This window comes from Sceloporus occidentalis, unplaced genomic scaffold (genome assembly GCF_023333645.1).
Source record: "Sceloporus occidentalis isolate IW3139 unplaced genomic scaffold, rSceOcc1.0.p SCAF_162, whole genome shotgun sequence".
Classification (NCBI taxonomy): Eukaryota; Metazoa; Chordata; class Lepidosauria; order Squamata; family Phrynosomatidae; genus Sceloporus; species Sceloporus occidentalis.
Window position 1 is genome coordinate 1,832,572 of NW_028317142.1, and position 26,836 is coordinate 1,859,407.

The following is a 26,836-nucleotide window of genomic DNA, read 5'->3' on the forward strand; positions in this document are numbered from 1 at the left end:
ATACTTTTGTATGACTTTGTATACCGCCTGGTAGTTGACAAAGCAACATTTCACGTCTGTTCTAGAATTTCAACTCTAAATGTTTTGTGAATTATGCAATTTAAACTTTATAGTTTCACAACCAGATTCTCAGGTACCATATGTTTAGAAGTTGTAATGACGCAGTCCTTTAAATATAATCCACACTTGATAATGACAATCTTATTTTTTGTATATCCTTCAAGTTAATATGTTACCATTTTTAAAAGCACGGTATTATGTTACTAAAGAATTTTCAGAACTTAAGAACGTTTTAACTTTTACCGAGAGAGCTATTGGTCATATCACGTGGTCTGGCCTTCTTCAACTGTAGCAGAAAAGCAGCATCTGTAGCATATTCATAGTCAAATGTGATAGCGGCTAAACTACGAGCAATCTTTTAACTTTCCAAATGTGTTTAATGACATTTTCGTTGGTTCGTGGAATAGCTTGTGGTCTCATCACCGAAAGAAGACAATCTGCCGCCACTGTTAATACAACCAAATAAGATAGTGTTTTCTTGGTAAATCAATAGAAATATCCACATGTTTGATGTGTGAAGCCTACACTGCTTTATGCACAGATGTGCTAAGTGCTTGTTTAGATGTCTGAAAGGTCTAATAACTATAGTTATTAGATGTTCAGGTATGTTCTACAGGCTGTGCTCCTCAAAGTTCAAACGTAATATATGTCAAAACTGGTGGTGAATGAGGAACTTGTCTAACCTACATTAAAAATGACTTCCTCACAGTGATATGTTATAAAGATAACAGCACTAAACCAGTATTGTGTATGGTTTTAGTCTATTTACTAAAGGGACAGTTTGAGGAGACTTTCTTGACTTCACTGTACGTTATAAAGATCCATCCTCCAATAAGCTTCTGCTTCTGTCCTGTATGATGTATAGTTAAATCAGTATAATTTTTATTTTTTATTTCTTCCAAAGTCTCCTTTGGAATTATGCAGGTCTAGCTCGACCCCTCCAGCTGGGGGAACCTGCCGGCTTTGGTCTTTCATAATGTATAGCAAACTGAGGAAGTTGAAACCACAACTCTTCTGCCACCTCTCCATTTAGTAAATAAACTCTTATCTGGAAGAAGCATAGACCACAAATGACAAAGTCATACCTTGGTGTTTGTTCATACAAATAGTTTTCCTGTTTCTGTTTTAAATATTTTTTTGAGAGCTGTCCACGCTAGATAAGCGAGAGAAATAGCATGATTAAATGGATAATAAATATTATTGTATCAAAAATGGGGGGGCAAGCCATGTTTTTTTCGACTGTTGACATTTCCTTGTAAATAAAGATGATGGCACAAAGTAAATACTTTGATATTATGTTTTACCTAATAAATGGAACCTTCACAGATTTCTGGTTGGTATATACTGGTATGATCTTGTGATTTCTAATTCTTTTTTTTTTTTTTATTACAACAAAACACTTTCAGAATTAAAAATTAAATAAATAAGCAGAAAAGCAGGGTGACCTTTTGCATATGTCCCAGCTACAGCTCATACTACTACGCTGGATAGTGCTATTCCCTTAAGACTAAAAGATAAAGTATAAAACGCACAATAAGTGTAGGACTAAAGGTATAGAAAATATTTATAGACAGCCTTGTGTTAATAAGTACACTGTTATAAGTTGTGTTTTCAACTCCCTGAATTCACTAGGCATTTTCAAGGTCCATCGCTAGCATTTCTGTTCTGCAAGAAGGGTTAAGCTAACCCTGTATAATGCATAGTTCACTAGGTCACTAATTTAAATATGCTTTATACAGGGCCATCCAGGCTATTGTTGTTACCGAAGCTCACGGGTTGGCCCTTCATAATGTGAAGTCAGGGAGATGAAACTGCAATTCACCTGCAACTACCTCTTTAGTTCAGCATGTTATTTCATGCCCCAGACACCAAGTAATTTGATGATTAGTATTTTTGACCAAATGAAACGAAACCGTCAGCAGACACTATCAGACAACTAGGCTTTCTCATTCAACTGCTTTGCTTATAGCGGCGCATCAAGTTTGCTGGAAGCCTATGGCCTTTTTTGATCATTCTATAGAGCAGCAAAAGTGTTCTAGAACAAAAAGCTCTGTGCCAGCCCTCATTCACATGTGATGGAGGGGGAGCTGCTTCATCAGAAAATTTGCCATTTTTCATTCTTGTGCAACAGTGTATTGCCGATCCCTCAAAACAAACGTTTCGATTCTTTCCTTTTTAAATACATTAATAAAGCATTATAGCTGTGTAGAATATTGGGGGGGGGGGGGGGGACTACATCTTATCCAACTGAATTAGTTTTAGGATTAAAATTGCAAAACTGGTTAATAAAATGAGACCGATAAGCATTAAAGAATTGATTGATCGCTGAAATATAAGGATGATAGAATTGATCAGTCACTGAAATAGAACCATGTGCAAGCTGCACTATATTGAGTCATGTGAGTTTCCATAGATAAATACTTTAAAGAAAGTTCTAACAAGCCTGGATTCTGGCACAGACATGGAATAGTAACTCAGCTGGGCTTGTACGGGACGTGCGTGGTTTAACATCACCTGGCAAAAGGCCATGCGCGTTTCAATGAATGAATGAAACCGTGTCAAAAAGGTCACTTCTCTTGTGGATAGAGCATCACTGTCTGTCAATGACAGGCAATGTATTAACCCACTATCTTAACTAATATTAACTATGAGAAGGAAGTTTTTGGGGGTTATTTGCGTTTGCTTATATACATCTGTCTAAATTGGCTTCAGATAAGATAAGAACAGAGATCCTCAACCAAAACACTATACTAGATAAGACTGGAAGGTAGTGATGAAAGAACGAGTAATTTTGATACTTATGTCATTTATTAAAAGAACTTTGTGCATCTAATGCCCCCATATGACAAGGTATGACACAGAACGTGGTTATGCCTACTTTAGCAGCAATAACTGCTGTCAAATGTTTATTCTAGTCAGTCTCTGGCAGCCAGCTAACAACACACTGCATCCAGGACTGCTTTAGCTTGTGGATTTTCAAGCATTAACTGCTCAATAGCTCAATGGGCCTTAGGTCTAGAATTTGACTACACTAGTCCATAAATATCATCTTCTTTAGTCATTCTGATGTAGACGTACTTGTCTATTTTGGATCATTGTCTTGCTATATGACCCAGTTGCAATTTAGCTTGCAGTTGCCTGGCCCAACATTCTCCAGACACAGAGCAATTTTCCTGCAATGGTATAATGTTTTCCTAAGCCATGGCACTACCATCATCATGCTGGCTATGAAGCTCTTAGTATGGTAAGTAGTATGTGCCTTCTGCCAAGAAAAATCAGGGTTCACATCACCCAAATGTTTGTGTCACTCGTCTATCCATATAGAGTTGTTCCAGAACACTTGGGAAGCATCCAGATGGCTTTAGACAGACTCTAGCATTTGTGTTCTTCTTAAAGAAAAGTGGTTTCTGCCTTATAGCTCTGCCATGGATTCCATTTTCACAATGTCTTTTAGAGTCATAAACCAATACTTTAGCTGAGGTGAGAAAAGTCTACAAATCCCTGGATGGGTATCTTTTTGACTTTCCGGGTGATTTTATGCCTTAAAAATATTTTTGCATAGTGTCTCTGGGAACATTAACTATTCTCTCAAGCCTTCTCAATTTGACCAGTAGTGATTGGTAAAGCCCCAAAGTAACCTTTTGCAGGCAGATATGCATCCACAACTTTTTTTCTGGGTGATATTACAAACTTTATTTTTTTTCTATTAATATTCTAGCAACGATATATTGAGATGAATATAAATATTTGTTGAAAACTAGGTTAATGTTATTTTATAAACTTCAAAGACTTTTAAACCCAGCACACATACTGACTTATTTCTCTAGTTTTAGGTTAAGTGTTAGAGCGAAAACAGCTTTTCATGAAAATGTCGGGATTACTAAATATAAAATTGTTTACTTTATATTGTGGGAACAAAAATTCCTCTGACTTGTGTTTTAATTCCATAAAATCCGAGAATAGAATTGACCTGCACACCAGACAAGAGCCTGAGACATCTGCTTTCATCTTTGTTTTTACACTGAAATCAAAGAACTACATGCATCTACAAAGTGTTCTCATATATCATTTTTAGAACAATAAATTCCATAGTTTTACAAGCCATGTTTGAGGACTTCCAATAAGACTTTCACCATATTCTTAAAATGGCCCATGGAAGAAATATTGTTCTTTCTTACCATAAAATACAGTGCTGTATACACAGTAATGTATGTTAGCGGACAAAAAGTGTTTGAGAGAGAGACTTTACCTAGAAATAGAGAAAACTTGAAACAGTGGTGAACCTTCCCAGGAGTGACAGCCTCCAAGAGCTCATTGACAACTCATCCAGGAGATCACCAACAAACTCAGACTAGCATGTAAAGAACTGCAGGTCTTAGTTGCGTCAGTGCTCACAATTCCACAATAAGAAAGAGGCCGCACTAAATGGCAACCGTGGGAGAATTGCAAGGCAAAAACCACTGCTGACCAAAAAGAACACAAAGGCTTCTCTCAAATTTGCCAAAAAAGACATCTTGATGACCCCCAAAACTTTTGGGATAACATTATATGGACTGATGAGTCAAAAGTGAAACTTTTTGAATGACATGGGTCTGTTTCATCTGACATAAAGCTAACACAGCATTCCACAACAAGAACATCATACCAGCAATCAAACATGGTGGTGGTAGTGTGATGGTCTGGGGCTGCTTTGGACCTGGGTGATTAGCTATATTTGATGGAACCATAAATTCTGCTCTCTATCAGAAAATACTGAAGGAGAATGTCCGGCCATCAGTTCATGACCTAAAGCTCAAGCGCAGTTGGGTTACGCAGCAGGACAAGCACACATGCAAGTCTACCTCCGAATGGCTTAAAAGAAATAAAATGAAGGTATTGGGGTGGCCTAGTCAAAGAGTGCACCAAAATTCCTCCACAGTAATGTAAGATACTCATTGTCAGTTGTCACCAACATTTGATTGCAGTTGTTGCCGCCAAAGGTTGCACAATCCGTTATTACCGTATATTCCGGTGTATAAGACGACTTTTTAACCCGAGAAAATCTTCTCAAATGTCGGGGGTCGTCTTATACGCCGGGTATACTTACTGACCGAGCCGGAGATTCCCCACGAATCTCTAGGGGAGGACAAGTGGAGAAGCCGCCTCCCCTGGGCCGGTCTTCAGGGCCGCGCCGAGGTAGGTGCAAGATCGTGATCTCCCCAACTAGCCATGATCAGCAGGGCTGGTTGGGGAGATCACGACCTCCCTCTAACTAGCCCAGCATTAGGGAGCTCGAGGTCTGGCACTTCAGACCTCGGCTTCCCTGCTCCATAATCACTACGCGCCGGCTATTGATGCCGAGCGCGGGGATGACGTCATGTCCTGGCGCTCGGCATCAATTGCCGGCGCGTAGTGATGAGGGAGCAGTAAAGCAGAGGTCTGAAATGACAGACCTCGCGCTCCCACAACTGGATGGAAGAAAGAAGATGAGAAAGGTAAGAGATGGGGAGAAAGGGGTGTGAGTGCAGTGTATGTATGTTGGTGTGAGATGTTCAGTGTATGTGTATGGTCAGGTGTGTGTGTAAGAGCAGTGTAGGTATTTGTGTGTTTGTAAGCTGGTGTGTGTGTGTATATATATATTTTTTAACTTTATTTAAAATCCTCCATGTTAAATTAAGTTTTTTTTTTACTTTATTTAACATAGAGGATGTTAAATAAAGTTAAAACAAACAAAAAAAACCCCCAATGTTTTTATTTATGACCCGGGCAGGGGCGCCGAGCGGTTGCTCGTGAAGTTCTCAGCAACCGCTCGACGCCCCTTACTCTCCATGACTCCGTCGCGGTGCCGGCATCTCATGTTGAGCGCCGGACTATTCCGGCACTCAACATGAGATGCCAGCAGGACTCCTCAAGGTAAGTTAGGATAAGGAGAAGTAGGGAGAGGGGGGGTAGTTTGAAGGGGCAGAGGGGGGTAGTTTGAAGGGGCAGAGGGGGGGGGGTAGTTTGAAAGGGCAGAGGGGGGGTAGTAGTTTGAAGGGGCAGAGGGGGGTAGTTTGAAGGGGCAGAGGGGGGGTAGTTTGAAGTGGCAGAGGGGGGTAGTTTGAAGGGGCAGAGGGGGGGTAGTTTGAAGGGGCAGAGGGGGGTAGTAGTTTGAAGGGGCAGAGGGGGGGTAGTTTGAAGGGGCAGAGGGGGGTAGTTTGAAGGGGCAGGGGGGGCTAGTTTGAAGGGGGAGGGGGGGGTAGTTTGAAGGGGCAGGGGGAGTAGTTTGAAGGGACAGAGGGGGGGTAGTTTGAAGGGACGGGGGGTAGTTTGAAGGGGCAGAGGGGGGGTGGTTTGAAGGGACAGAAGGGGGGTAGTTTGAAGGGGCAGAGGGGGGGGGGAGTTTGAAGGGGCAGAGGGGGGGTAGTGAGGGGGGCGCCAGAGGAGTAGTTTGCACAGGGCGCCAGAACACCTAAGGCCGGCTCTGTATATATATATATATATATATACCGTGTATATATATATATATATATATATATATATATATATGTGTGTGTGTGTAAAGGCAGAGGTGTGTGGTGAGGGAAGTGTATAAATGTGTATGTATGGACAGGCGTATGTTAGTATGTGTGTATATATATATATATATATATATTATTTTTTTTGTGTGTGTGTGTAAGGGCAGTGTATGTATGTATACGTCTGTCACAATCACCCAGCCAATCACCGGTAAGGTACATCGCTTGCCGTGATTGGCTGGTTGTTGTATACTGGGTAGAGGGGTAGTCTTATACGGCGAGTATAGCCCAAACTCTATATTTTAACTGGAAAAGTTGGGGGTCGTCTTATACGCCCAGTCGTCTTATACGCCAGAAAATACGGTAGGTTTAGGGGGCTAATACTTTTTCACATGGGTGATATAGGTTTTGATTAACTCTTTACCTAAAACATGAAATGATTGTTTAAAAGAAGCGCAGTGCGTGACCAACACGGAGGTATGCTGTGGGCCAGTGCGGAAGTGGTTGCAGGGGTTGCCTGGGCAACCGTGGTTGTTGCGGAATGTCTGGGCCCAGGGCAGTTCCCCTTAGCCATGCTAGGCCCCTTAGTTCCACTGAAGGGCAATGTTACTGCTACATCATACAAAAGCATTTTAGATAATTGAATGCTTCCAACTTTGTGGGAACAGTTTGGGGAAGGTCCTATTCCAGCATGACTGCGCCCCAGTGCACAAAGCAAGGTACATAATGACATGGTTTGGCCAGTTTGGTCTGTCGCACACAGAGCCCTGACCTTCCCGCTGAACACTTTTGGGATGTATTAGAATGTCAATAGTGATCCAGACCTTTTTATTCAACATGGGGTTGACGCCAAGGTCCTATTGACAACCTCATATTGCCTTAGTAGGCAATACTATTTTTTATATTCACCTCCTTTCTTTATGTTATTAATATTTCTTTAAATAATAAACACAAGCTGTAGCACAATGTCTACACTTTGACAGCTCCAAGTTGCGCAACATTGCTGCCATATTGAAGGTTGGACTAGTCATACAGGAAACTTGCAGATGTTGCAGATTGGCAAACTTGCAGGTCTTGTAACAACATTTCAAGAGACAAGCTGGGAAATTGATGTTAGTTTTGAGAGTAGTACTAGTAGACTTCGTTACACATGGCGAGTCAGCTACAAACAAGCATCCAGGGAAGGGTAATGTCTACGACTTAATTCTCAGAAGCAGATTTAAATGACTGATACAGTTTATGGTAAGCAACAATGAAATATACAAATTTAAGTAAGTAATATTTTCAAAGAGAAACAGATGAAAGGGCCCAACATAGTTCCAGTTGGTTGTTGTAAGGCACATGTAAATAGTTTCATTATGTAGTCTTGTGAAGCTGAAGTGGTAGTTCTCATTAATTTTCATTAGATGGCAGTAGTTTTGTCATAGTTTTCAACATCACCTTTTACCCACCATAACTTATGTATTGGTATTTCATAGCTACCCCAAGCCTCAACCATTAAGCCAGTATCACAACCTCATGCTGACGAGTCCCATGAAGGACGAAACAGCTGTCCATGAGTGGTGATCTGGCTATTGTACCTCTTCCTGAGTTTTGTCTAAAGGCTGTCTTGTACAGCGGGCAATTACTTTCAAGGGATCCATGTATAAAGTGGATATAGAGGGAAAGGTGATAATTGTTAACCTTATTTGCATGCGCCTACCCAGAATCCCTTGTGGTTGTGGAAGCACCATGAGATTTCTGAGGGAAAAACAAACCTTGTGGCTTGTCTGGTGTCTGTAGATGAGTGTTTAATAATACTTCTACAACAGTAACTGAAAAATACATCTAGTCCACCCATTTATTCCTGCTGTCAAAAGTCAAGGATTGTTTATTCCTTGGTTCAGTTAACCTTTCAATCTTCTGTTGTATTCAAAAATAACACTACTTCAATAAAAAAATGACTTTATAGACTCATGTATAATATATAGAATTTGACCACATATCACACCAGGGAATAACTAGAAACCACAAAGCTCAGGTGGCAAAATTTCCCCGGGGCACCCCAACTTCACAAGCAACATGTCCCACCTTTGCCCCCAGATTGTCTGTGCCATATGTTCACCCAAACATGTCTGTGCCATATTTGCCCCAAACAGATTATCAGTGCCCCCAAGCAGCTTGTCTGTGCTTTGTCCCCAAACAGCATATCTGTGCCACCTCTGCCCCTGAACAACCTGCCTGTGCCACCTATGCCCACTGAACAGCCTGTCTGTGCCACCTATGCCCCTAAACATTTATACATTCATTCACTCACTCACCCATTCAAGGCTTCCTTGTAAAAAGTCAGCTATTTAAAGTTTAGTGACCCTTTAATGAAGCACCTGTTTGGGGGTGGGGTGCTAAAGGTTGAACAAAGGGGAAAAAAAATGGGCAAATACTTGCCTTACAGGCATCAGCACGATACTAAGTGATGTTGAAATGATGTACCTTACTTAAGAAAAGGAAACGTATTAGCCAAATCCATTTTATTTATATAGAATTACTTTGTGTATTTTAAATGGACTCAACAGTGTTCCAGACAGCCACTTAAACAAAGAATGCATATTCTAATTAATTTGAGACTATTTTAAGATGTTTTTTAAACCTGTGAACAATCGCTTACCTATTAGCTTGAAGCAGCCTATCTGCGGCAACAAAGTGCTTTGATGGAAATCAGAGTGCTTTCCGCACGTGCACAGGGGTCTTGGCGGACCCCGGCCAGAATGCTTGCCAAGCCAACAATAAAGCTGACTGATAGTAAGTATACCACGTGTCAGAAGCTGTGCTCCTCCGAGAAGACCGGGACAGGGAAAGGGGCAAATGCATATGGGCCATTCCGTAGAATCCCATACATTTGCAAGGGTGGGGGGAGGGGTTACCACAAAATGTAGATTGTGCTGCTATAACATGCATTATTATTATTATTATCTTTTATTTATATAGCGCCAACCATTTCCGCAGAGCTTAATACAATACATATATTCAAGGGGTATGACACGACGAGAATTGACAAACCAATACATTAGGTGGAGAGAGCCCTGCTCGCAAGCTTACAATCTTGAGGGAATGGGGTGACAAACATAAGGCCCAGAGAATTAAAGTACATATAATGGCCGGAGTGTCCCTTTAAACAAGGAAACATTTTGTCCTACCTAAAAACAACAATTTTATATATATATATATATATGGGACTCTGATGCGCAAGATAGTATTTTTATTGCCATGACAGCCAATGCAAAGATCCAATCAACAGAATTTGTTGCTAACAGACCAATAAGGAGTCTCATTATTATTATCTTTTATTTATGCAGCGCCAACAATTTGCACAGCGCTTCTTACAGTACATACATTACAAGGGTGTATATTATCATTATTATTATTATCTTTTATTTATATAGTGCCAACAGTTTACACGATGCTTCTTACAATACCTTTATTTAGAAGGTCTATATTATAATTATTATTATTATTATCTCTTATTTATACAGAGCCAACAGTTTACACAGCGCATCTTCCAGAACATAAAATCAAAGGGTCTATTATTTATTATTATTTTTTATTCATATAGCGCCAACACTTTACACAGCGCTTCTATATTATTATTGATTTAGCCCCAACAATCGCAGCGTTTCTTACAATCCATACATTTAAAGGGTCTATTATTAATCATTTTTAGCACTAGAACTGACAGTCTATGACTCATATGTATACATTACCCCCGATAGTTACTGTAACCCTGCAAAGCAGGCAATTCAGTCCCCACACAGTATGAGGTAAAGATGACGCAGAGTAATCGGTGCCAGCATCGTATTACTCTATGACCCAATACGCGGCTATGTGCAGAGCCCTTCGCATTGAATGGCAAATACCCCCTGTGGACGGGTAATTAGGCTGCGGGCAGGGGGTGGGAGGGCAGCTGCAGGCAGGCAGGGAGTGGGAGGGCAGCGACGGCGGGCGGGCGCTAAGGAGGAGCCGCAGTGTATGTAAGACTATAGCGGGAGGGCCGGCGTCTCCATCCTTGGAAGTGGGGTAAAGGTGAAGCCCCCCTCCCTAATCCCGCTGCCTCGTCCGAGCCCGTGGAAGAGACTCGCGTTACCGGAGAGGATGCGGAGTGCGTGGGGGTACGCAAGCGCCCTGTCACCCACGGCTCTCATAAGGTGCGTTTAATCAAACGGCATGTATACATTAGGCGCGATGGCATTAACCGGTTGAGTGCCAGGCGGTTAATGATGTGGGTTTTAATATACCGTTACGTATTATCGCGCGGCCAGAGGAGGGGGGCTTGGAACGTGATGTCTGAGAGCTGCATTGACACTCACAGGGTTCGGGGTAGTTATGGGTTGTTTACACGGCTGGGGGGAGTTGCCCCTGGGGTAATTTCTAAAGATCAGCTGGAACATCTGCTTTGATGAGTTACCCCACCCCAGCCATTGTGTTTTCTTTGCCATGTGATGCTGTTATCATTATGTTACTAGACTCAAAGGGGTAACGGATATACCAGGTAACTCTTTGGGTTTCACCCGGAGGCTCCAGGTCACTACCGGGAAACTCCAGCTCCCTGGAGAGGTGTTGCTGTACGCCCTGCCCACTTCCCCATTAAAAATAACGTGTATATCGGCGAGACCGCCAACGTAGATTCTGCCATTTTTGTCATTCATGTGATATTTTGGATGACTTTCCCTGCACACACCACACTGAGCTGATTCTTTACGGCGATAGACTTTCATTAGCCGGTGTCGGACGGGGACCAAGGCATTCTGTTGTTTACCGCAGGTGGTATGATGGACCATGAGCTAAGATAAAGCTAGAACGCATACAGGTAGTTAGAATGCAGCTGCCGGAAACCATTATTCAAAAACTGGAACTGTTTTTAAAAAAAAAAAATACGGCAAAATAATTTTTGTCTGGGCCAAATATATATATTTAAAAAAAAAAAAAGTTTGAAGGAGATTCCCGTTAAGTAAGGGTTATACGTTTAAACTTTTAGTGCCCACAGTTTATCGGATACCCTGATCTGTGTGTGGGGTATTGCTGGTGACGGTTGATTGATGGGGATGCCTCGGTTTGTATCTGCTCTTGAAGGTCTGTTCTATTGTCAGAGTTTAAGAATAGCTCTAATTTACATGTACGCAAGCAAACAAGCGGTCTAATCCCAGGTGTGCAGGCAAGCACTCTGACATTATGCAAACCTAGGAGCTTTCTACCTCTGCCATCACTGCTAGTATGTGCTGAGACCTATAGCGACCGTACCCGGAATCTATATAATGCTGAATATCCGTAGTGATAACAGGGAGTATACATTCACAACTGTCCTGCAAACTCCCTCTTTAGTGAATAGACCCGAGGAACACTCTTCTTATCCTGATATTGTGATAAGAGTGCTGTATATGGCTGTAGAGCAGAGACACGGGGGATGTCACAGTGTCTGGCAATAAACAGATTAGATTCTGGTTGGGATGGTCGAAACGCTTTGAAGCAAACGTACTAATGGCAAAACATATGCTACTAATAAATACTATTGTTTCTACGTATTGTACGTCGCACTGCGGCTAATCCGATCTCCTTCTAATTTTAATCACTTAATCCACTTTATTCTGCTCTGACAATTTGGAGTTTGCTCATTAAAAAAGACCCCAACACTGTCTCTTACAGTTTTATATTTTTAGATCCCTATATATGTCCAAAATAGTCACGCGCTCACAGGATTTTTCAAATAGTTTATTCACTGACCCATCAAAGTTTCGGTCCTCTGTAAAGATAATTATATCTATATATATATATATATATATATATATCTATCACCACAATAACTATATGCTAGAGAGCTGGGTGACGTTGCAAGAAAGGCAGAGCTGACCCCGAACAATGCATCTTGATGTTTAGTAACCAATAAATAACAATAATTAATTTTATTATTGCTGACTTGGGACTGTTTTAAGTCACGTCGTTTCTGTTAAGCAAATGTATTGTTCTTTTATTCTGTGCGTCACAGCAGATTTTAGTTACGGTATTGAAAAAGGGTCATTTACAGACTCATTTAAGATTAAAAACATGTAAATGTAAACATAATGTATATTTTAAGGATTTTAAAAGATTTAAATTGCGACTAGACTCAATTTAATCAGATTAAGAATATTTGCCCCAAAGTGCTGCCATTAAAGCCCCGATTTGGCTGTCTAGCGTGGCACAGAAAATAGTGTCCTTTGTAGTCCTCTGATTATGCGTTAGGATTAGAACCTGCTGTTTTCCGCACGATAACGACTGTTTGCGTGTCAAATTAGATTATATGGTACTTTCAATATTTAATCATTTTTTTCTTTAAATTTGGACTCCTGGACTATAATCGGTGCGTTGCCTATTTTCTCATTAGTAATGGATTAACACATTGATTTAAAATTACCCGGAAAGCAAAGGGTGTGTTTTGTTAATCTGGGTGTTTGTGGGTAAACCTCAACTCGTACATTTACTAAGATTAATATGGAGCATGATGGTCCACCCTCCCTGATCCTCTTTGGTAAGAAGACCATTGATGGCTATGGATTAATTGATAAAAAGCTTTAAGAAATCTCCCCGCATTAACTGTATTTAACTATGTGAAAGCTGGTACTAAAATGAATCCACCCCAAGGTGTCAAGAGGTCATGTAAGGGGTCCTAGTAATGATAAGCCAGTTTGTACTATAGCGCTGTGGGGTCGATGCGTTCTTTATTCTATGTAGCCCCTTGTCATAGCTTTACATTGTGATGCGTTAATGGGCCACCTGTTTGGATTGCCAGATGATGGCGGCCTTCCCCTGCTATAGGGAGAATTTGCAGGAGAGTTGCCATTTCAATTCCCTCACTTCATTATTTACGACGCTACTATATTTCATTTGCAAGAAGGGCTGGCCCTGTATAATGCATCATTCAGTATGTGGGTGGGTTTTGGAGCAATCTTGTGGATATAATAATGCATTATACAGAGCCACCCCAGTCCATCGTAGTGCATAGTGAGCTAAAACTACAAAGCACCTGTAGATTCTCCCTCTACTGAATATACCCCCTAGTGTACCTAAAGGGGGTGAGGGTCTGCCCCAGCTTCCACTCATCAGGGGGGGTGCCGCGACGCCTAACGCGGGCCTATAGCTCACTGCTGTGGTGCCTGCGCACTGTGTGAGGAAACTCTTTCCCCGCACAGGGGGAGCAGGAACCTGGGCAGGGAAATAGTTTCCTCACATAGTGTGCAGGCGCCACAGTGGTGAGCTCCAGGCCTGAATTAGGCGGCCATCGGGCCCCAGTGATGATCAGCCGCCCCCCGGACCAGTGAAAACTGCAAGAGAGGTAAGGGGTGAAGAAGAGTGAATGAATGAAGTGAATAAGTGTTTAGGGGGTGGAAATGGGACAGGCAGGCTGTTTAGAGCGGGGGGGGCAGAAATGGGACAGGCAGGTTGCTTCAGGGGCAGGGGTGGAAGTGTCCGGCTGTTTGAAGGGCAGCTGTGGCACGGGCAGGCTTTTTAAGGGGCAGCTTTGGCATGTGCTGTATGTTTGAGGGGCAGCAGCAGCACGGGAAGGCTGTTTGAGGGGTAGAAGCCTACCACGTCAGTCTGGCTTACCGTATAGTGATATGGGTTATAGTGCACTACTGTCAATGTCTGGCTCAGTATATAGTAATAGGAGTTATGTTGTACCATATCTGTTCAGTAAATTTTATTTATTTAAATGTAATTTATTTATAAGTTAATAATTTTTTTTTTCAGTTGACATACAGTTTACAAATTTGTGAGATAAATATTCTTGCCAACATCATTTTGTGTGTGGGTGTCATATACAGGAGCCGCCCCAGGTGCCAAATACTCTAGGTACGCCCCTGAGCCTTTATTATCTATCTGGAACTTAACCACACAACTAAGTGAATCAGTTACTGGACCGTACTATTGGTTATGTTTTTTTATGGTTTAGAAATGTATAATTGTTGTTTATTTTTACTTTAAAGATCTGCTACTAGTGTGGGAACAACACTGACACGAAAAGTCCTTTTTCCTCCTCTGCCTCCCCCTCAAAGGCCGTTTAGAGTTTCTAACCATGATGGGAGCCAGAGAAAGGGGATTGTTGCCAGCACTTTAAAGGAGCTCATTGAAAAGGTATATTCTGATATGCTATTAGAGATATCTCTAAAACTGACATTAGTATTGTGTTTTTAAGAGTTCTCATTTAAAGACACGGTTCTATGGACCAATTTTTTTAATTCGATACAAACCCTTTGTGGATTAAGCATGCAGTCAGATTTTGGGGCCGCATTTTTAGAACTTTGGCAGTGCGATGAGCTTATTTTCTTTAGGGTAGGTTGATGGTGAATCTTGAAAATAAACAGTAGGGTCCAAAAGTCTTTCAAAAACTCATTTATTTGACAAAATGTACAGTATTTCAATATATATATATATATATATATATATATATATATATATATATATATAAATATTATATTTAAAAATATATAATTTTCAAAAGAAAAAAGTTAGTATATACTGAAAATCAAAAATACTTAATATTTAGCAATCAGGTTATTGCGCTGGGAAAGCCCTGCCAGTCATTATAGAATATGAAAAGCTTTTGCTGATATGGTAAATATTGCTTTTTAGCTGCTACAAAAGTCAGTCAAGCAAGATGGTTTGAGCGGTGCAAACGTCTGTCTCATTTTTCCGAGCTCTTTACAGGGACTAGTATTTGAATCTTTCTATAACAGCCTTTTCTTATGCCGCAGTCCGTCGATGCCTTTTATATAACGGTCAGCCTTGTCGCCCTGGTCCTGGAGGAAGATGGCACGGTAGTGGACACCGAAGAATTCTTTCAATCTCTAGAGGAAAACACAAATTTTGTTCTTCTGGAAGGAAGACAGCGATGGACACAAGTAAGCATTGATAATCGGTGGTGATTAGTGTGTTGAATATTACATGTCGTATACGGAATATGCCAAGTTGCCCTTGTGAACTTTTTTTGTGATGGAGTTTTAGAAAACAGGGGGGCTCAGTAGACCCCTCTTAGTATTGGAACAATTGCTTTCTCAGTAACGCATGCTCTATTAATAAACTTGCTTTAACCCTTTGTTTCTTTGTGCAGGTAGCACAGGCACACAGGTGTCCCTCTTTAGGATGGATAGTACCCAGGGCCGGACTGGGACAAAAAATAGGCCTGGGCATTTAAGCCCGAGCAGCCCATATTTATTTATTGTTAAAGCCCACCCTTCATGTACCATCTTTGCATTTACTCACTCATTTACACAAATCATTAACACATTCATTAATGCAGTCTCACAAATCATTCAAGCAATTCATCCACACATGAATTCATTAATTGTCATACGCATTCACACAATTCATCCACACATTTATTCATTCATTCATTCTCATACGCATTCACATTACCCCCTCTCCCCATCTTATCTGCCCCTTCTCACTATGTTCCCCCTTTTCACTATGTACCCCTTTTCACTATGTACCCCCTCTCACTATCTATCCCCTCTCCCCATTTCTCACTATCTAACCCCCCTCTGCCCCTTCTCACTGCACCCCCCCCCCTCACCCAACTTACCTTGTTGCGGGAGCAAGCAGCAACTTAACGCAGGGCATAAGGGGCACCTGCCCCTTAATCCCGCCGCAACTGCGACCGGGTCCGCCACTCTAAGGGGCCGGGAAGCCCCCATCAGGGGCCAGCCTTAGGTGTCTGCGGCCGCACAGGGCTTACATTAAAACATCGGGGGGGCGGGTTAACTTTATTTAACATCCTCCATGTTAAATAAAGTTAACAAAAACTTTATTTAACATGGAAGATGTTAAATAAAGTAAAAAAAAACAAAAAAAACCCGATGTTTTAATTTTAAACCCTGTGCGGCCGCACACCCGTAAGGCTGGCCCTGGTGGGGGCTTCCCGACCCCTTAGAGTGGCGGACCCGGTCGCATTTGCGGCGGGCTTAAGGGGCAGGTGCCCCTTATGCCCTGCGTTAATGCGGCCGTAGAGGCCGCATAGGCCCAGTCAGTTCGGTCCTGACTGGGCCTATTTTAAGGTAGGGGCCTGGAGCTGCAGCTCCATCAGCCCCTAAGTCAATCCGGCCCGGCCCACTGGGCAAACGCCTGATGGCCAGTCCGGGCCTGATAGTACCTCTTTTTGACCCAAATCCCACTGCCCAGGAGCTCTTAAGTTTGATGGGGATGAGTATACTCTGTGTTCTACACCCTAAATGTCACCGCAGTGTGTAGGCTGCATAAAATGAGTTTCTAAATTGTATTGTGTACATAAAATCTACTTAAATACACAGCAGAGATCACTCATTTATAAAAGTAACGCTATGTAGATGTCTGCTTCCAAGAAGGAAAATGTATGACAGCGATCATCTTCTTTCAGGGAAGTTATATATCACCACAAGGTGGCAGACGAGCTTTTCAAACGTTTACTCTAAAATGTACTTTTTCACTTTAATGTTTTAGACATCTCCACGCACTATATGTATGCATATATATAATGCAAAGGTTCTTCGCTTATTCCCTGTCATTCTAAGCATTACCTTTTAATGTTAGTGAGTGAGCTGCTGTGACGTACGCACCACGCAGAATTATTTTTAGCATTTATCTTCATGCATACCCATTCTTGTTTTGCATGTTCAACCATTTAGCTGTCTTCAGAGCATTCCCTAAAATATGCAACATAATTCCTTCTGTTGTACAGTTAGAGGTTACAGCAATGATGATATAACGTAATGTTTGTGATTTCTTGGTGGTCCTGAGTTGCGAAATATTTTGCCAGAAGGTCATTTTTGGCAGCCGTTAGCAGGCGAGTTAGTCGCTGCCATTCAAAAGAAGCCTAAGAATTTGTAAATACTAATCCTAATCTCTTGGTTTTAGGTTTGTCTGGTTCTGGGATTTTATGTAATGTTCAGAAATATTTTTTTTGGAAAAGAGGGTGAATTTCATTTGTGTTAAACTTAGTCATGCTTGCCCAATTGTCCTGTGACACTTTGTACACAAGGGACATTGTCTCTGCATATAGTGGTAGGCGAATCGATCTGTGTCTTAGATAAAGCTGTCGTTGAGAAGCTCCTCATGTTAGAAAATGAGGGTCTCTTTGGATATACACTACCAGCACTGGATTAAGATTTTCTGCTGCCTCTAGACTCGCCTGCACACATACACACACGCTTACATAAAAATATCTTCCTCATGGCACCACTTCTGCAGAGTGTAGATACTATGTGTTAGCGCACCGGCAGATTTTTTATTAGTGCACTGGGGCCTCCAGAGCTTTTGAGACCCCTACCCGCTTTTCCAGTGCACCCAATGCATAGTCTGAAACTACAGTCTACGACCATCCATGGCCAAGCATGGTGACTTTACTGGAGATCACATCCATGCTTTGTGTTAAGACACCTATTCTTTTTAATATATTTATTAATGACCTTGTAGAGGGATTGTATAGTAAAGTATCAATCTTTGCAGACGATACTAAGCTCTGTAACGTGGTTAACACAATAGAGGACAGCGCACGATTACAAATGGATCTGCATAGGTTGGAGGCTTGGGCTGGGATGTGGCAGATGAGGTTCAACACAGATAAATGTAAGGTTATGCACATGGGGAAGAAAAATCCAGGCTGGGAATATGTATTAAATGGGAAAACACTGGGGACGACTGACATGGAAAAGGACTTAGGAGTTTTAGTTAACAGTAAATTTACCTGTAGCGACCAGTGTCAGGCAGCTGCTGCTAAGGCAAATAAAATCATGGGGTGCATCAAAAGGGGCATAGATGCCCACGACAAGGAAATAATTCTACCCCTGTACAAGTCACTAGTCAGACCACACATGGAATACTGTGTACAGTACTGGGCACCAGTGTACAAGAAAGATATAGTGGAGCTGGAGAGGGTTCAAAGACGGGCAACCAGAGTAATAAGGGGAATGGGAGGACTACAGTACCCAGAAAGATTATCAGAATTGGGTTTATTTAGTTTGGAAAAAAGACGGCTTAGGGGGGACTTAATAACTATGTATAAATATATAAGGGGACAGTACAGAGATCACTACCAGGACCTATTTATACCCAGGACTGTATCTATAACAAGGGGACATCCTCTACGGCTGGAGGAAAGAAGGTTTCTACACCAGCACAGACGGGGGTTCTTTACAGTAAGAGCGGTGAGATTATGGAACTCTCTGCCAGAGGAAGTGGTGATGGTAAACTCAATAAAAGAGTTCAAAAGGAGCCTGGACGTGTTTCTTGAAAGCAATAATATTACAAGTTATGGATATTAGATTAATAGGGACAGAACGTTGATCCAGGGATTTATTCTGATTGCCATATTTGGAGTCGGGAAGGAATTTTCCCCCTGGTATGGGGCAATTGGCATCTGCTTCATAAGGGTTTTTTGCCTTCCTCTGGATCAACACAGTAGGGACACAATATGTATATAGGTTGAACTTGATGGACTTTGGTCTTTTTTCAACCTTATGAACTATGTTACTATGTTACACCTGCCTATTGGGATAGTTACGTTGGCTCTTCAAATTCGCTTGAATAGGAAGTAGCTACAAAATGGGTAAAGACTGTACATTAAATTGCCTTTAATTTCCTTGATATCCTTTTTAAATGACAGAAGATGCCCTGGCACGTTGAAGACTCTGTTACAACTCTGTATTAAATGATGTAAACCTTAAGAACAGATCTAAACTGTGAATGTCTGATCATTTTTTTCCCATTCAGCAAAAACTCAACGCGCATTCAGTGCAACAGGCGACAAAGAAGGGTATAGCGAATATAACACTGGACCTGTACAAATTAAGCCCCAAGGATTTCATTGGATGTTTAAACGTTAAGGCAACTTTTTATGAGATGTACTCTGTATCCTGTGACATCCAGTGCTTGGGGGCAAAGAAGATCCTCAGGTAAGTAGCAAAAAACTGAAATGGTCCAGACGTTCCTATTTCACCAAAATACCGAACCTCCGAGGTCTTCAAGCCACAGTGTCTTGTGCTGGTTTACTATATGGCAGATCATTCTATCCAGGAGGGCATTAAACTCTACAGAGCTACTGCCAGGGGTGTCTGCGTGATGTGCAAGGTGCAGGGTTGCATTTACCGTTTTAAAGCATTCCACATTTTAGACTCGGCTCAAAAGATAGAAGCATTTGAAGGTTTCAAACAATGTTCGATGTTCTGAGCCAGTTAAAATGCGGTGACAGATTGAAGCCGCCTTTACTTACGGACTCCCCTCCCCTGTTTTTACCATCTCTGTCAGTGAATATTTAAATTTACTTAGATCTATCATCTATCTTCATAAAAAATGGTATTCTAACACCATGTCACAAATGATCTTACTTGCTGAGAACAAATATTATCCGTTTTTTTAGGTTACAATCTGAGACCTTGATTTATAGCATGAGACAGCTGTTCTTTAAGGGGCAGCTGTTGTGTGTCCAGTTGTGTCGTGGTAAAGCCTGGTCACACCTGCCACCATATCATGATTTCAGCCCCGTTACCGGGCTAAGCATGGCTGCGAGATATATTATCTAAATAATTTTACATTACAGGATTAAGCAAATACTTTTTAGCAACATGTATTTCATACATTTTCTAACTCGTGAATTATAATTCTATCTATCTAGTATAAGTCTATCTAGTATAGATAAATATGGTGGGTTGTTTTTTAAATTATATTTTGACTCTTGTCTTGTAGGACATTTGTACGGGTGCTGTCCTACCTCGCACAGTTGGCTGGCCATGTCCTTCTGTACAGTGGCTCCTTTATGATGCAGTGGACCGACGGTTCTGAGGAATAGACGGCTTTCAACGTTCACTTTAACATAACACAAGAAAACAACCATCCTTGCTTCTTTAACAAATCTTTTTATAAATCAAATAGTAGTTGTATATTGCATTCACGTTCACTGACCTCCGAAGATCCGTCCTACAATGTCTTCCCATCTCCTTTTTTTTTCTGTGTGTATAAATTTCCTCTTTTTTCCAGTGACCACGAAACAACTCTATTCAAAGGTATATTCTGTGCTTCTTAGCTGTTTTATTTCTAGTGCTACAGACGTAGGATGGCGTAACCAATTCCTGATGTTTCAATTAAGAATCATTTCTGTTGATTTGCTATTTAGTCCCATAATTAAAATTTCCCAGCACTTTAACTTTTGGGTTGTTATTAGTCCATTGGCCGGACCAACGCAGGGATAGCGCTTGTGGGAATCGGCCATTAATTCAGACTTCAGTCCCATGTAATCTGCTCAGTTGGTGTTTCAAATTATTTTTTTTTACTTTGAATCCCCATTCGAATGATATCAAAATACCTCATCTTTGTGGTACCTTATTACATTGCTGTTTATTATTATTATTATTAGTGAATGGGTTGTAGTCAGAGCTGGCTGGAGTTTAAAACTTCATCCTCATGAGCTAAGGCAAATATCAGGCATTTCCCCTCGCTTCCGCTGGAACGTCCGCAAAAGCCATGACGTTTGCGAAGATGGCAGGAACACCCAGTTGCCAGCCACTGGGATCACGCTACATGCTCCGTCTATTAAAAAGCATATCCAAATATGTCATGTCAAGTGGTCAGTAGGAACAGATGCAGGAATTTTTTTTTTTATCCCCCCCCCCCCCCCCGAAAGAGAAAAAAAAATCATATGTTTTTTTACCAGCTATGCTTGTAGTGTTTTGGGGAGTCCGCAAAAGAGTTGCCCTTTTATCTCGCTGACTTCGCTTTGCATTATGATGATGCAAACCCAGTGAGCTTTCTGCTCCAAGAATAGCGTGGATGGCCCCGTATAAAGCATATTTGAAACAATTGAACAACGCTTTATGCAGGGCCAGCTTAGACCTTCTTGTAGAGAAATAATGCATAGCAAAGTTACCATGACCCTTATTCCAATTCCTTTTGGGTCCGTAGTGTTTATAAAACAAAAGAAATCAAATAATGCCATGTAGATGTCCTTTCTGTTTTCATATTCTAACTTATTCTAACTATTTATTTAGTAGATATTTTTTAAATTGTTTTTCTCATAGAGAATTGTATTTATTTTAGGGTAAACTGCAATAGTGACCTAGTTGTACAAATATTGTAGTGAAAGGTTGAAATAATATTGTAAAGTAATCTCTTAATATAGTCTTGTGAGAGTGTTTTGGAGATAAGCAGCTTTTGTGGTTGTTTATTAGTGAATCACCTATGTGTTTTTTTTGTTCATCATTTTGTAAACCAGCCTTTTCCTTCAAGGGAAATAGCACTAAATCCTAAGTATGATTAATAAGCTAAACCTCATGCTGCATGTTGAACAACGGTTCTTTACCCCATACATATTTTTTTTATGTAGATTTTAACGGGGCATTGTTTACATTTATCTAAATCCTTACATTCTGTGGTTTTCAATTTGCTTTTAACAGAAACTTCGCATATTGTATAATCTGTAATGTTGGAACCAATCTGCAGAGTTCTCTAATAAAATGACATGGGGAACTTTATTTTATCCTGTCTGCCCCTTCTTATAGTTTTTTGTTGCCCTTTTATATTTAGTAAGAGGATGAACTAACTTTATGGTGATGTTATGGAACAGGCTGCATGTCAAGATTTAGGGAAGTTGCTCAACTTGTGCAGTGCTTCATGGAAATGTTTTATTTATTGATGTATATCATAGTTGGCAACATTTGAAGGAAAAAAAATTCCAAGGACACTTTGCAGCACATTCAGGCGTGCCCTTACACAAACATACCGGCTCACACTTGCCCTTGCGGCCACACTCTTCCTAAGCATTAGACGCACTTGCTCTACCATATACAAACACACCCTCCCCTTTTTCTTTATCTCTCCTATTCTTTATCACTATTTCTCTCCCCAATCTCGCTTTTCTCATTATCTCTTCCCTTTCTCTCTCCTTTTTCATTACCTATCCTCCTTTTCTCTCATTTCTCTTTATCTCTCACCTACTCATCATCTACTCCTGTTCTTGCCTTTTCTCCCTCTCATTTTCTCTTCTTCTCCTTAAGTCCTGTAGTGGGAGCGCAAGGTCTGTTTCTTTAGACCTCTTCTTCAGTCCTCCCCCTCCACCAGCGTCAGGGAGCACTGAAGCCGAGGTGTGATGGAACCCCTTAATTTTGGGCTGGGTAGAGTGAGTCTGTGATCTCTTCAACTGGCCCTGCAGGGACAAGCTCCTAAATCCCACAACTGACAACTGTGTTATATAGCACATATTTTGCAGAGCTGCACAATGAGTAACCAGGGCAAGTAGTGGATCATGGAAGTACAGAAACAAAAAGGGGTCTATTCACTAACTAGGGTGGTTGCATTTCAACTCTTAATATCACCATGTATTATCAAGGGTGAACCTCAGTGTCCGCTACAAGTCTTCATTATACATTATTATAATTGTTGAGGATTTCTTAAAACTCTCCTACCCAACTTGAAAGGGATGGTCCAGCTATCATATGCAATTTAATGAATATGACCGCTGAGTGGTCTCTTTTAAAAAGAGATATACTCACTGCCTGTGAGCTTCAATGCTGGCTTGGGAAAGTTTCATGGAGCTCTCATAAGACCCTCCATGCGCAGAATCGACTCCCATGGTTTTCTATGGCATTTGTGTACCCCTGATTGGCTGCTAGAATTGGCACAAATGGGTATTAAGGTACATTAATATGCACTGTTTGTTGAGGATGCTGCCTGGGATGCCACACTTTCCATTTATACATTACCTGACCCAGAAGGTGAGGAGGGGTGCCCTGCTCCAACAAGCTTACAATCTACGTATATTACGCATCTATTTGTTGAAATGTGGCAGAGTTAATCACTTAAATGGGCTGAACGGGACTCCTGCACAAAGATAAAAAGGTGGACTGCTGATTAAGAAGTTTGTCAAAATAGAAACCTTCATTCTGAATCACTGGAGCAAGTATGAATTCATAGCTATATTATCCATGACATTCCTTGGTATTTTTGTTCTCATGTGTATACCTTTTAAACACCGATTTAAAAGTACTGTTTCACCTATTCTGCAGCATGTAATATTTCGGTAACTATATGCTGCATTAGAAACTTTATTCCTAGCACATCTGAATAGCCAAACGCTTCACAGAAATTGTTGTTATAACTTTTAAAATTAAAAATGTACCTACTTCATAATGTATAATCAGGAATACCAAACTGGCATGTGACACACATTGGTACAGCAGCTTTAAAGGTTGATGGGTTCTGAGTTTAGTATGAGGCTTGTTGTATTGTAAAGTGACCTCTGCTCTTACCAACTGCAGCGCTCTATCAGCTGTTCCCGCTTACCCAGATGCAGCCATAGGCAATTCCTGGATAGTCACACGTAGCACCTGTTTCCCAAAATCTCTGTTGTCACACATGCATGATCTCTCAAAGTCCAGGCGTGTTCGCGATTTTAACTAATGTATTCCTTTTATATATCCCGATGGAATAGAACACCGGCTGCCAGAGAGAAGGATCCAGGTCCCCTGCAGCGCTGCAGGGGATCTGGATCTTCGTTTTATAGTCGGACCTCTTTTTGAGGTCTGATTGTAAGACGATGTCTAATATAAGACGAGGGGTAGCCTCTTACATTCGAGCAAATACGGTATTTTTTTTAATACCTATTTTAAGTGTTTATTTTCCACTGCAGGCAGTTAGGGTATAACACTTTTGGCATCGTTTCAGTTGCCTGCTAGTAGTGGGCAAATTACTTACCTAAATAATATGTATGGACTACTTTGTGAGCAGTCGAAGAAATACGTTGTATTTACATAACTTAATTCTAATTGATAAATCAGAATAAAACAAGCATTTTGATCATGCTGTTAGTAGATCTTATATGTGAATGTGCACAATTCACTCCATTCTCCACTCAGGTTTGGTTGATACGTTATTGCGCAGGTTCCTACAGGAACAACACTTGCCGCTCCCCAGCCAGCACATTCTATATGTCGGTGGTAACCTATAAGACAGGTGTGGGCCTGATCCCACACAGCGTTCTTAGTTTTGTAGTGAATGGCATTATTGTTCTCAAAAATGGCTTATTTTCCATCCACTTTCTGTCATGTGATGAGGCTATATATTTGTCATGTGATGAGGCTTTGTATTCTACAACAACCATTTAAAGGGATAAGAAACTGTTACCAATTTGTATCAAATTAACTCGTCAGATGTATTATTAAATGTAGATTATAGGTTACCATCTAATTTCATGGGTACGTAGAAGCATACTCTTCCAAAGTTCCAAGATTATATGCTTTCACATGATTATTTTGCATAGTTGCATTTGTTGAGAAAACAAATTAAAATCCATAGAGAAACAAATTAAAATCCATTGCTTTTTTGGAAACTTTACCAAATTCTTGAAGTCAACAGGAATTCAGGTGATATTTTACAAACTTTATGCCAATGAAATGAATGGTGAAAGCCCAAACAGAACTGACTCCGCCGGACAAGCTGATACACAAAAAAAAAGAAAGAACCCCCAAAACAGTGAAATTGGTCAAACAAAATGCTGATAGAAACAAAGATGTTCTTCTGTAAACATTACAAACAGATAGAAACTTCAAATTTGATGGCAGATAAGAACCATTTGGCCCTTTTTTCCAGTTTTGTTTCTCCAGCCTCTGAAAGCACAAGAGGCCTCATTATCCTCTTGTTACCTTTATAGAGCAAATTCTGGAGCGCTGATACAAAAGGGAGTGAAAATTAACAATTAAAATTGTAGTGAAGGTCCTAGGCATGCCCACTTCAGTCACCATATTGAGCATTAACAATTTCCAGTGCATGGCTCCTGAAGTTTAGGGGGGTCTACAAAAAGTTCACAGAATCATATTTTTTTCTTCCAAATTCGCGCCATTACAGGCTCCAGTGGGTCGACACATCCCCACATAAATTACGAAGCTTTAAGATGGTGTGTATATTTGGGCCTTGACATAGCTTTCTGTATTCTTAGAAACAGACGTGTTCACAGATCGCAGTTTGGTTGAAATGAGTTCCAAGGTTATATTGGCATCATCCATGAGCTGCCTACTGCCTACAAATCAGTTACAACTAATGCATAAACTATGTTATTCTGTCAGGCCAGACTTGCCTCTGCATAAATATTGTGAGTGCTTGTGCCGACACGATGCCTGGAATCTGGTTCTACCTTCCACAGAATAAAACATTCTAAATAAAACATCTCCTGGAAATGATTTCCACCCCATTGCTATAGCCAGGACTAGTACACTATTATCTGCAGAGTGAGGCACTTCGATAGTTAACCTGTAGATTAAGTTAATCTTTATATCCAGTTATAGGAGGCATCAGATAGCGAGGAAGCTTTCAAATAAAAGAGCTGTTCCACATAGGAGTATTGTATTAAGCGCTGCGTAAATCGTCGGTGCTATATAAATAAAAGATAATAATAATAATAAAATATCCCTAGATAAGCTCTGTATCATTTAGAAAGAAGTAAAAGAAAAAATAAGAAAGAGTTTTATGTAAATGCTCATGCATGTGAAATAGCAGAGCTTTACAGATTCACAATTACACGGTGACTGCCAGTGACTGTGACTGAGTGAGTGTTTTGCGGGATAGGTGTGATGAGAGTCATTAGAAGAGCTTAAAGGTAATACCTCCTCTGGGATGTCAGAGATTGGCAGTCTTAGAAAAGGAGACAGACAGGATTCTGAGGCCCTGCTGGAATGTTTTTAACAGGAAAATACATAGTACATAATAATATAAAAATCTAGGCATGTTGGTCCTTTCTGCGCATGCACACAGGGCTTCTTGTTAGACACATCCACTCCGCCGGAAACCGTTGCTGAGCCAGTTATAAAACTGATTTGTTGTGACTGTATACTGTGGGCACATGCAGCAGGCGTGTTCAGCCAAACAAATCTCCTGCAAGCCTAGGACACGGGGGTCATAGAAAAGGGCACACTAATATGGGGGGATCATGGCATCTTAGAGGTACATTTAAGTATTTAAGTGCATGGAATAGCGGGACAGTCCCTTTAATTCCTTCAGGTGGTAAGACTCCGACCATCGACTGTGCCATTGCTCACCAATGCATTCTTCTATAATATTTTCAATTTTTTTTTTTTTTTTACTATATTAGCTTGGAAAAGGTTCAAAATCTGGAAAAACTCCAGGTAATTTTAGGAGAGCAGTGCCAGTGTAATTCCAATCCTGTCTTTATTCATATGTAATTATACATGTAGCATGTCTTCACAATGTGTCAAATTAACTAAATATCCTGTTTCATAAGGGAAACAACATAAACAAAATGAAGCAAACAAAACAAATAAAAA

The 26,836-nt window shown here is 40.8% G+C and overlaps 1 protein-coding gene across 1 annotated transcript; it reads left to right on the top strand.

Moving 5' to 3' along the window:
• Positions 1-10,661: 10,661 nt before the first annotated feature.
• On the top strand, positions 10,662-20,358 carry LOC149279563 (lipid transferase CIDEA-like). The gene is made up of 5 exons (XM_089501047.1): positions 10,662-10,714; positions 14,528-14,675; positions 15,296-15,442; positions 19,284-19,465; positions 20,256-20,358. Exons 1-5 carry the CDS (start codon positions 10,662-10,664, stop codon positions 20,356-20,358), a joined length of 633 nt encoding a protein of 210 aa, XP_089357173.1.
• The last annotated feature ends 6,478 nt before the right edge of the window (positions 20,359-26,836 follow it).

What these genes read in the sequence shown, in the direction of transcription:
- LOC149279563 (XM_089501047.1), top strand. Translation starts at nt 10,662, where the DNA reads ATGCGGAGTGCGTGGGGGTACGCAAGCGCCCTGTCACCCACGGCTCTC. An exon ending in TCACCCACGGCTCTCATAAG is followed by an intron (nt 10,715 to 14,527) that starts GTGCGTTTAATC and finishes TTTACTTTAAAG; the next exon opens with ATCTGCTACTAGTGTGGGAA. An exon ending in GGGGCAAAGAAGATCCTCAG is followed by an intron (nt 19,466 to 20,255) that starts GTAAGTAGCAAA and finishes CTTGTCTTGTAG; the next exon opens with GACATTTGTACGGGTGCTGT.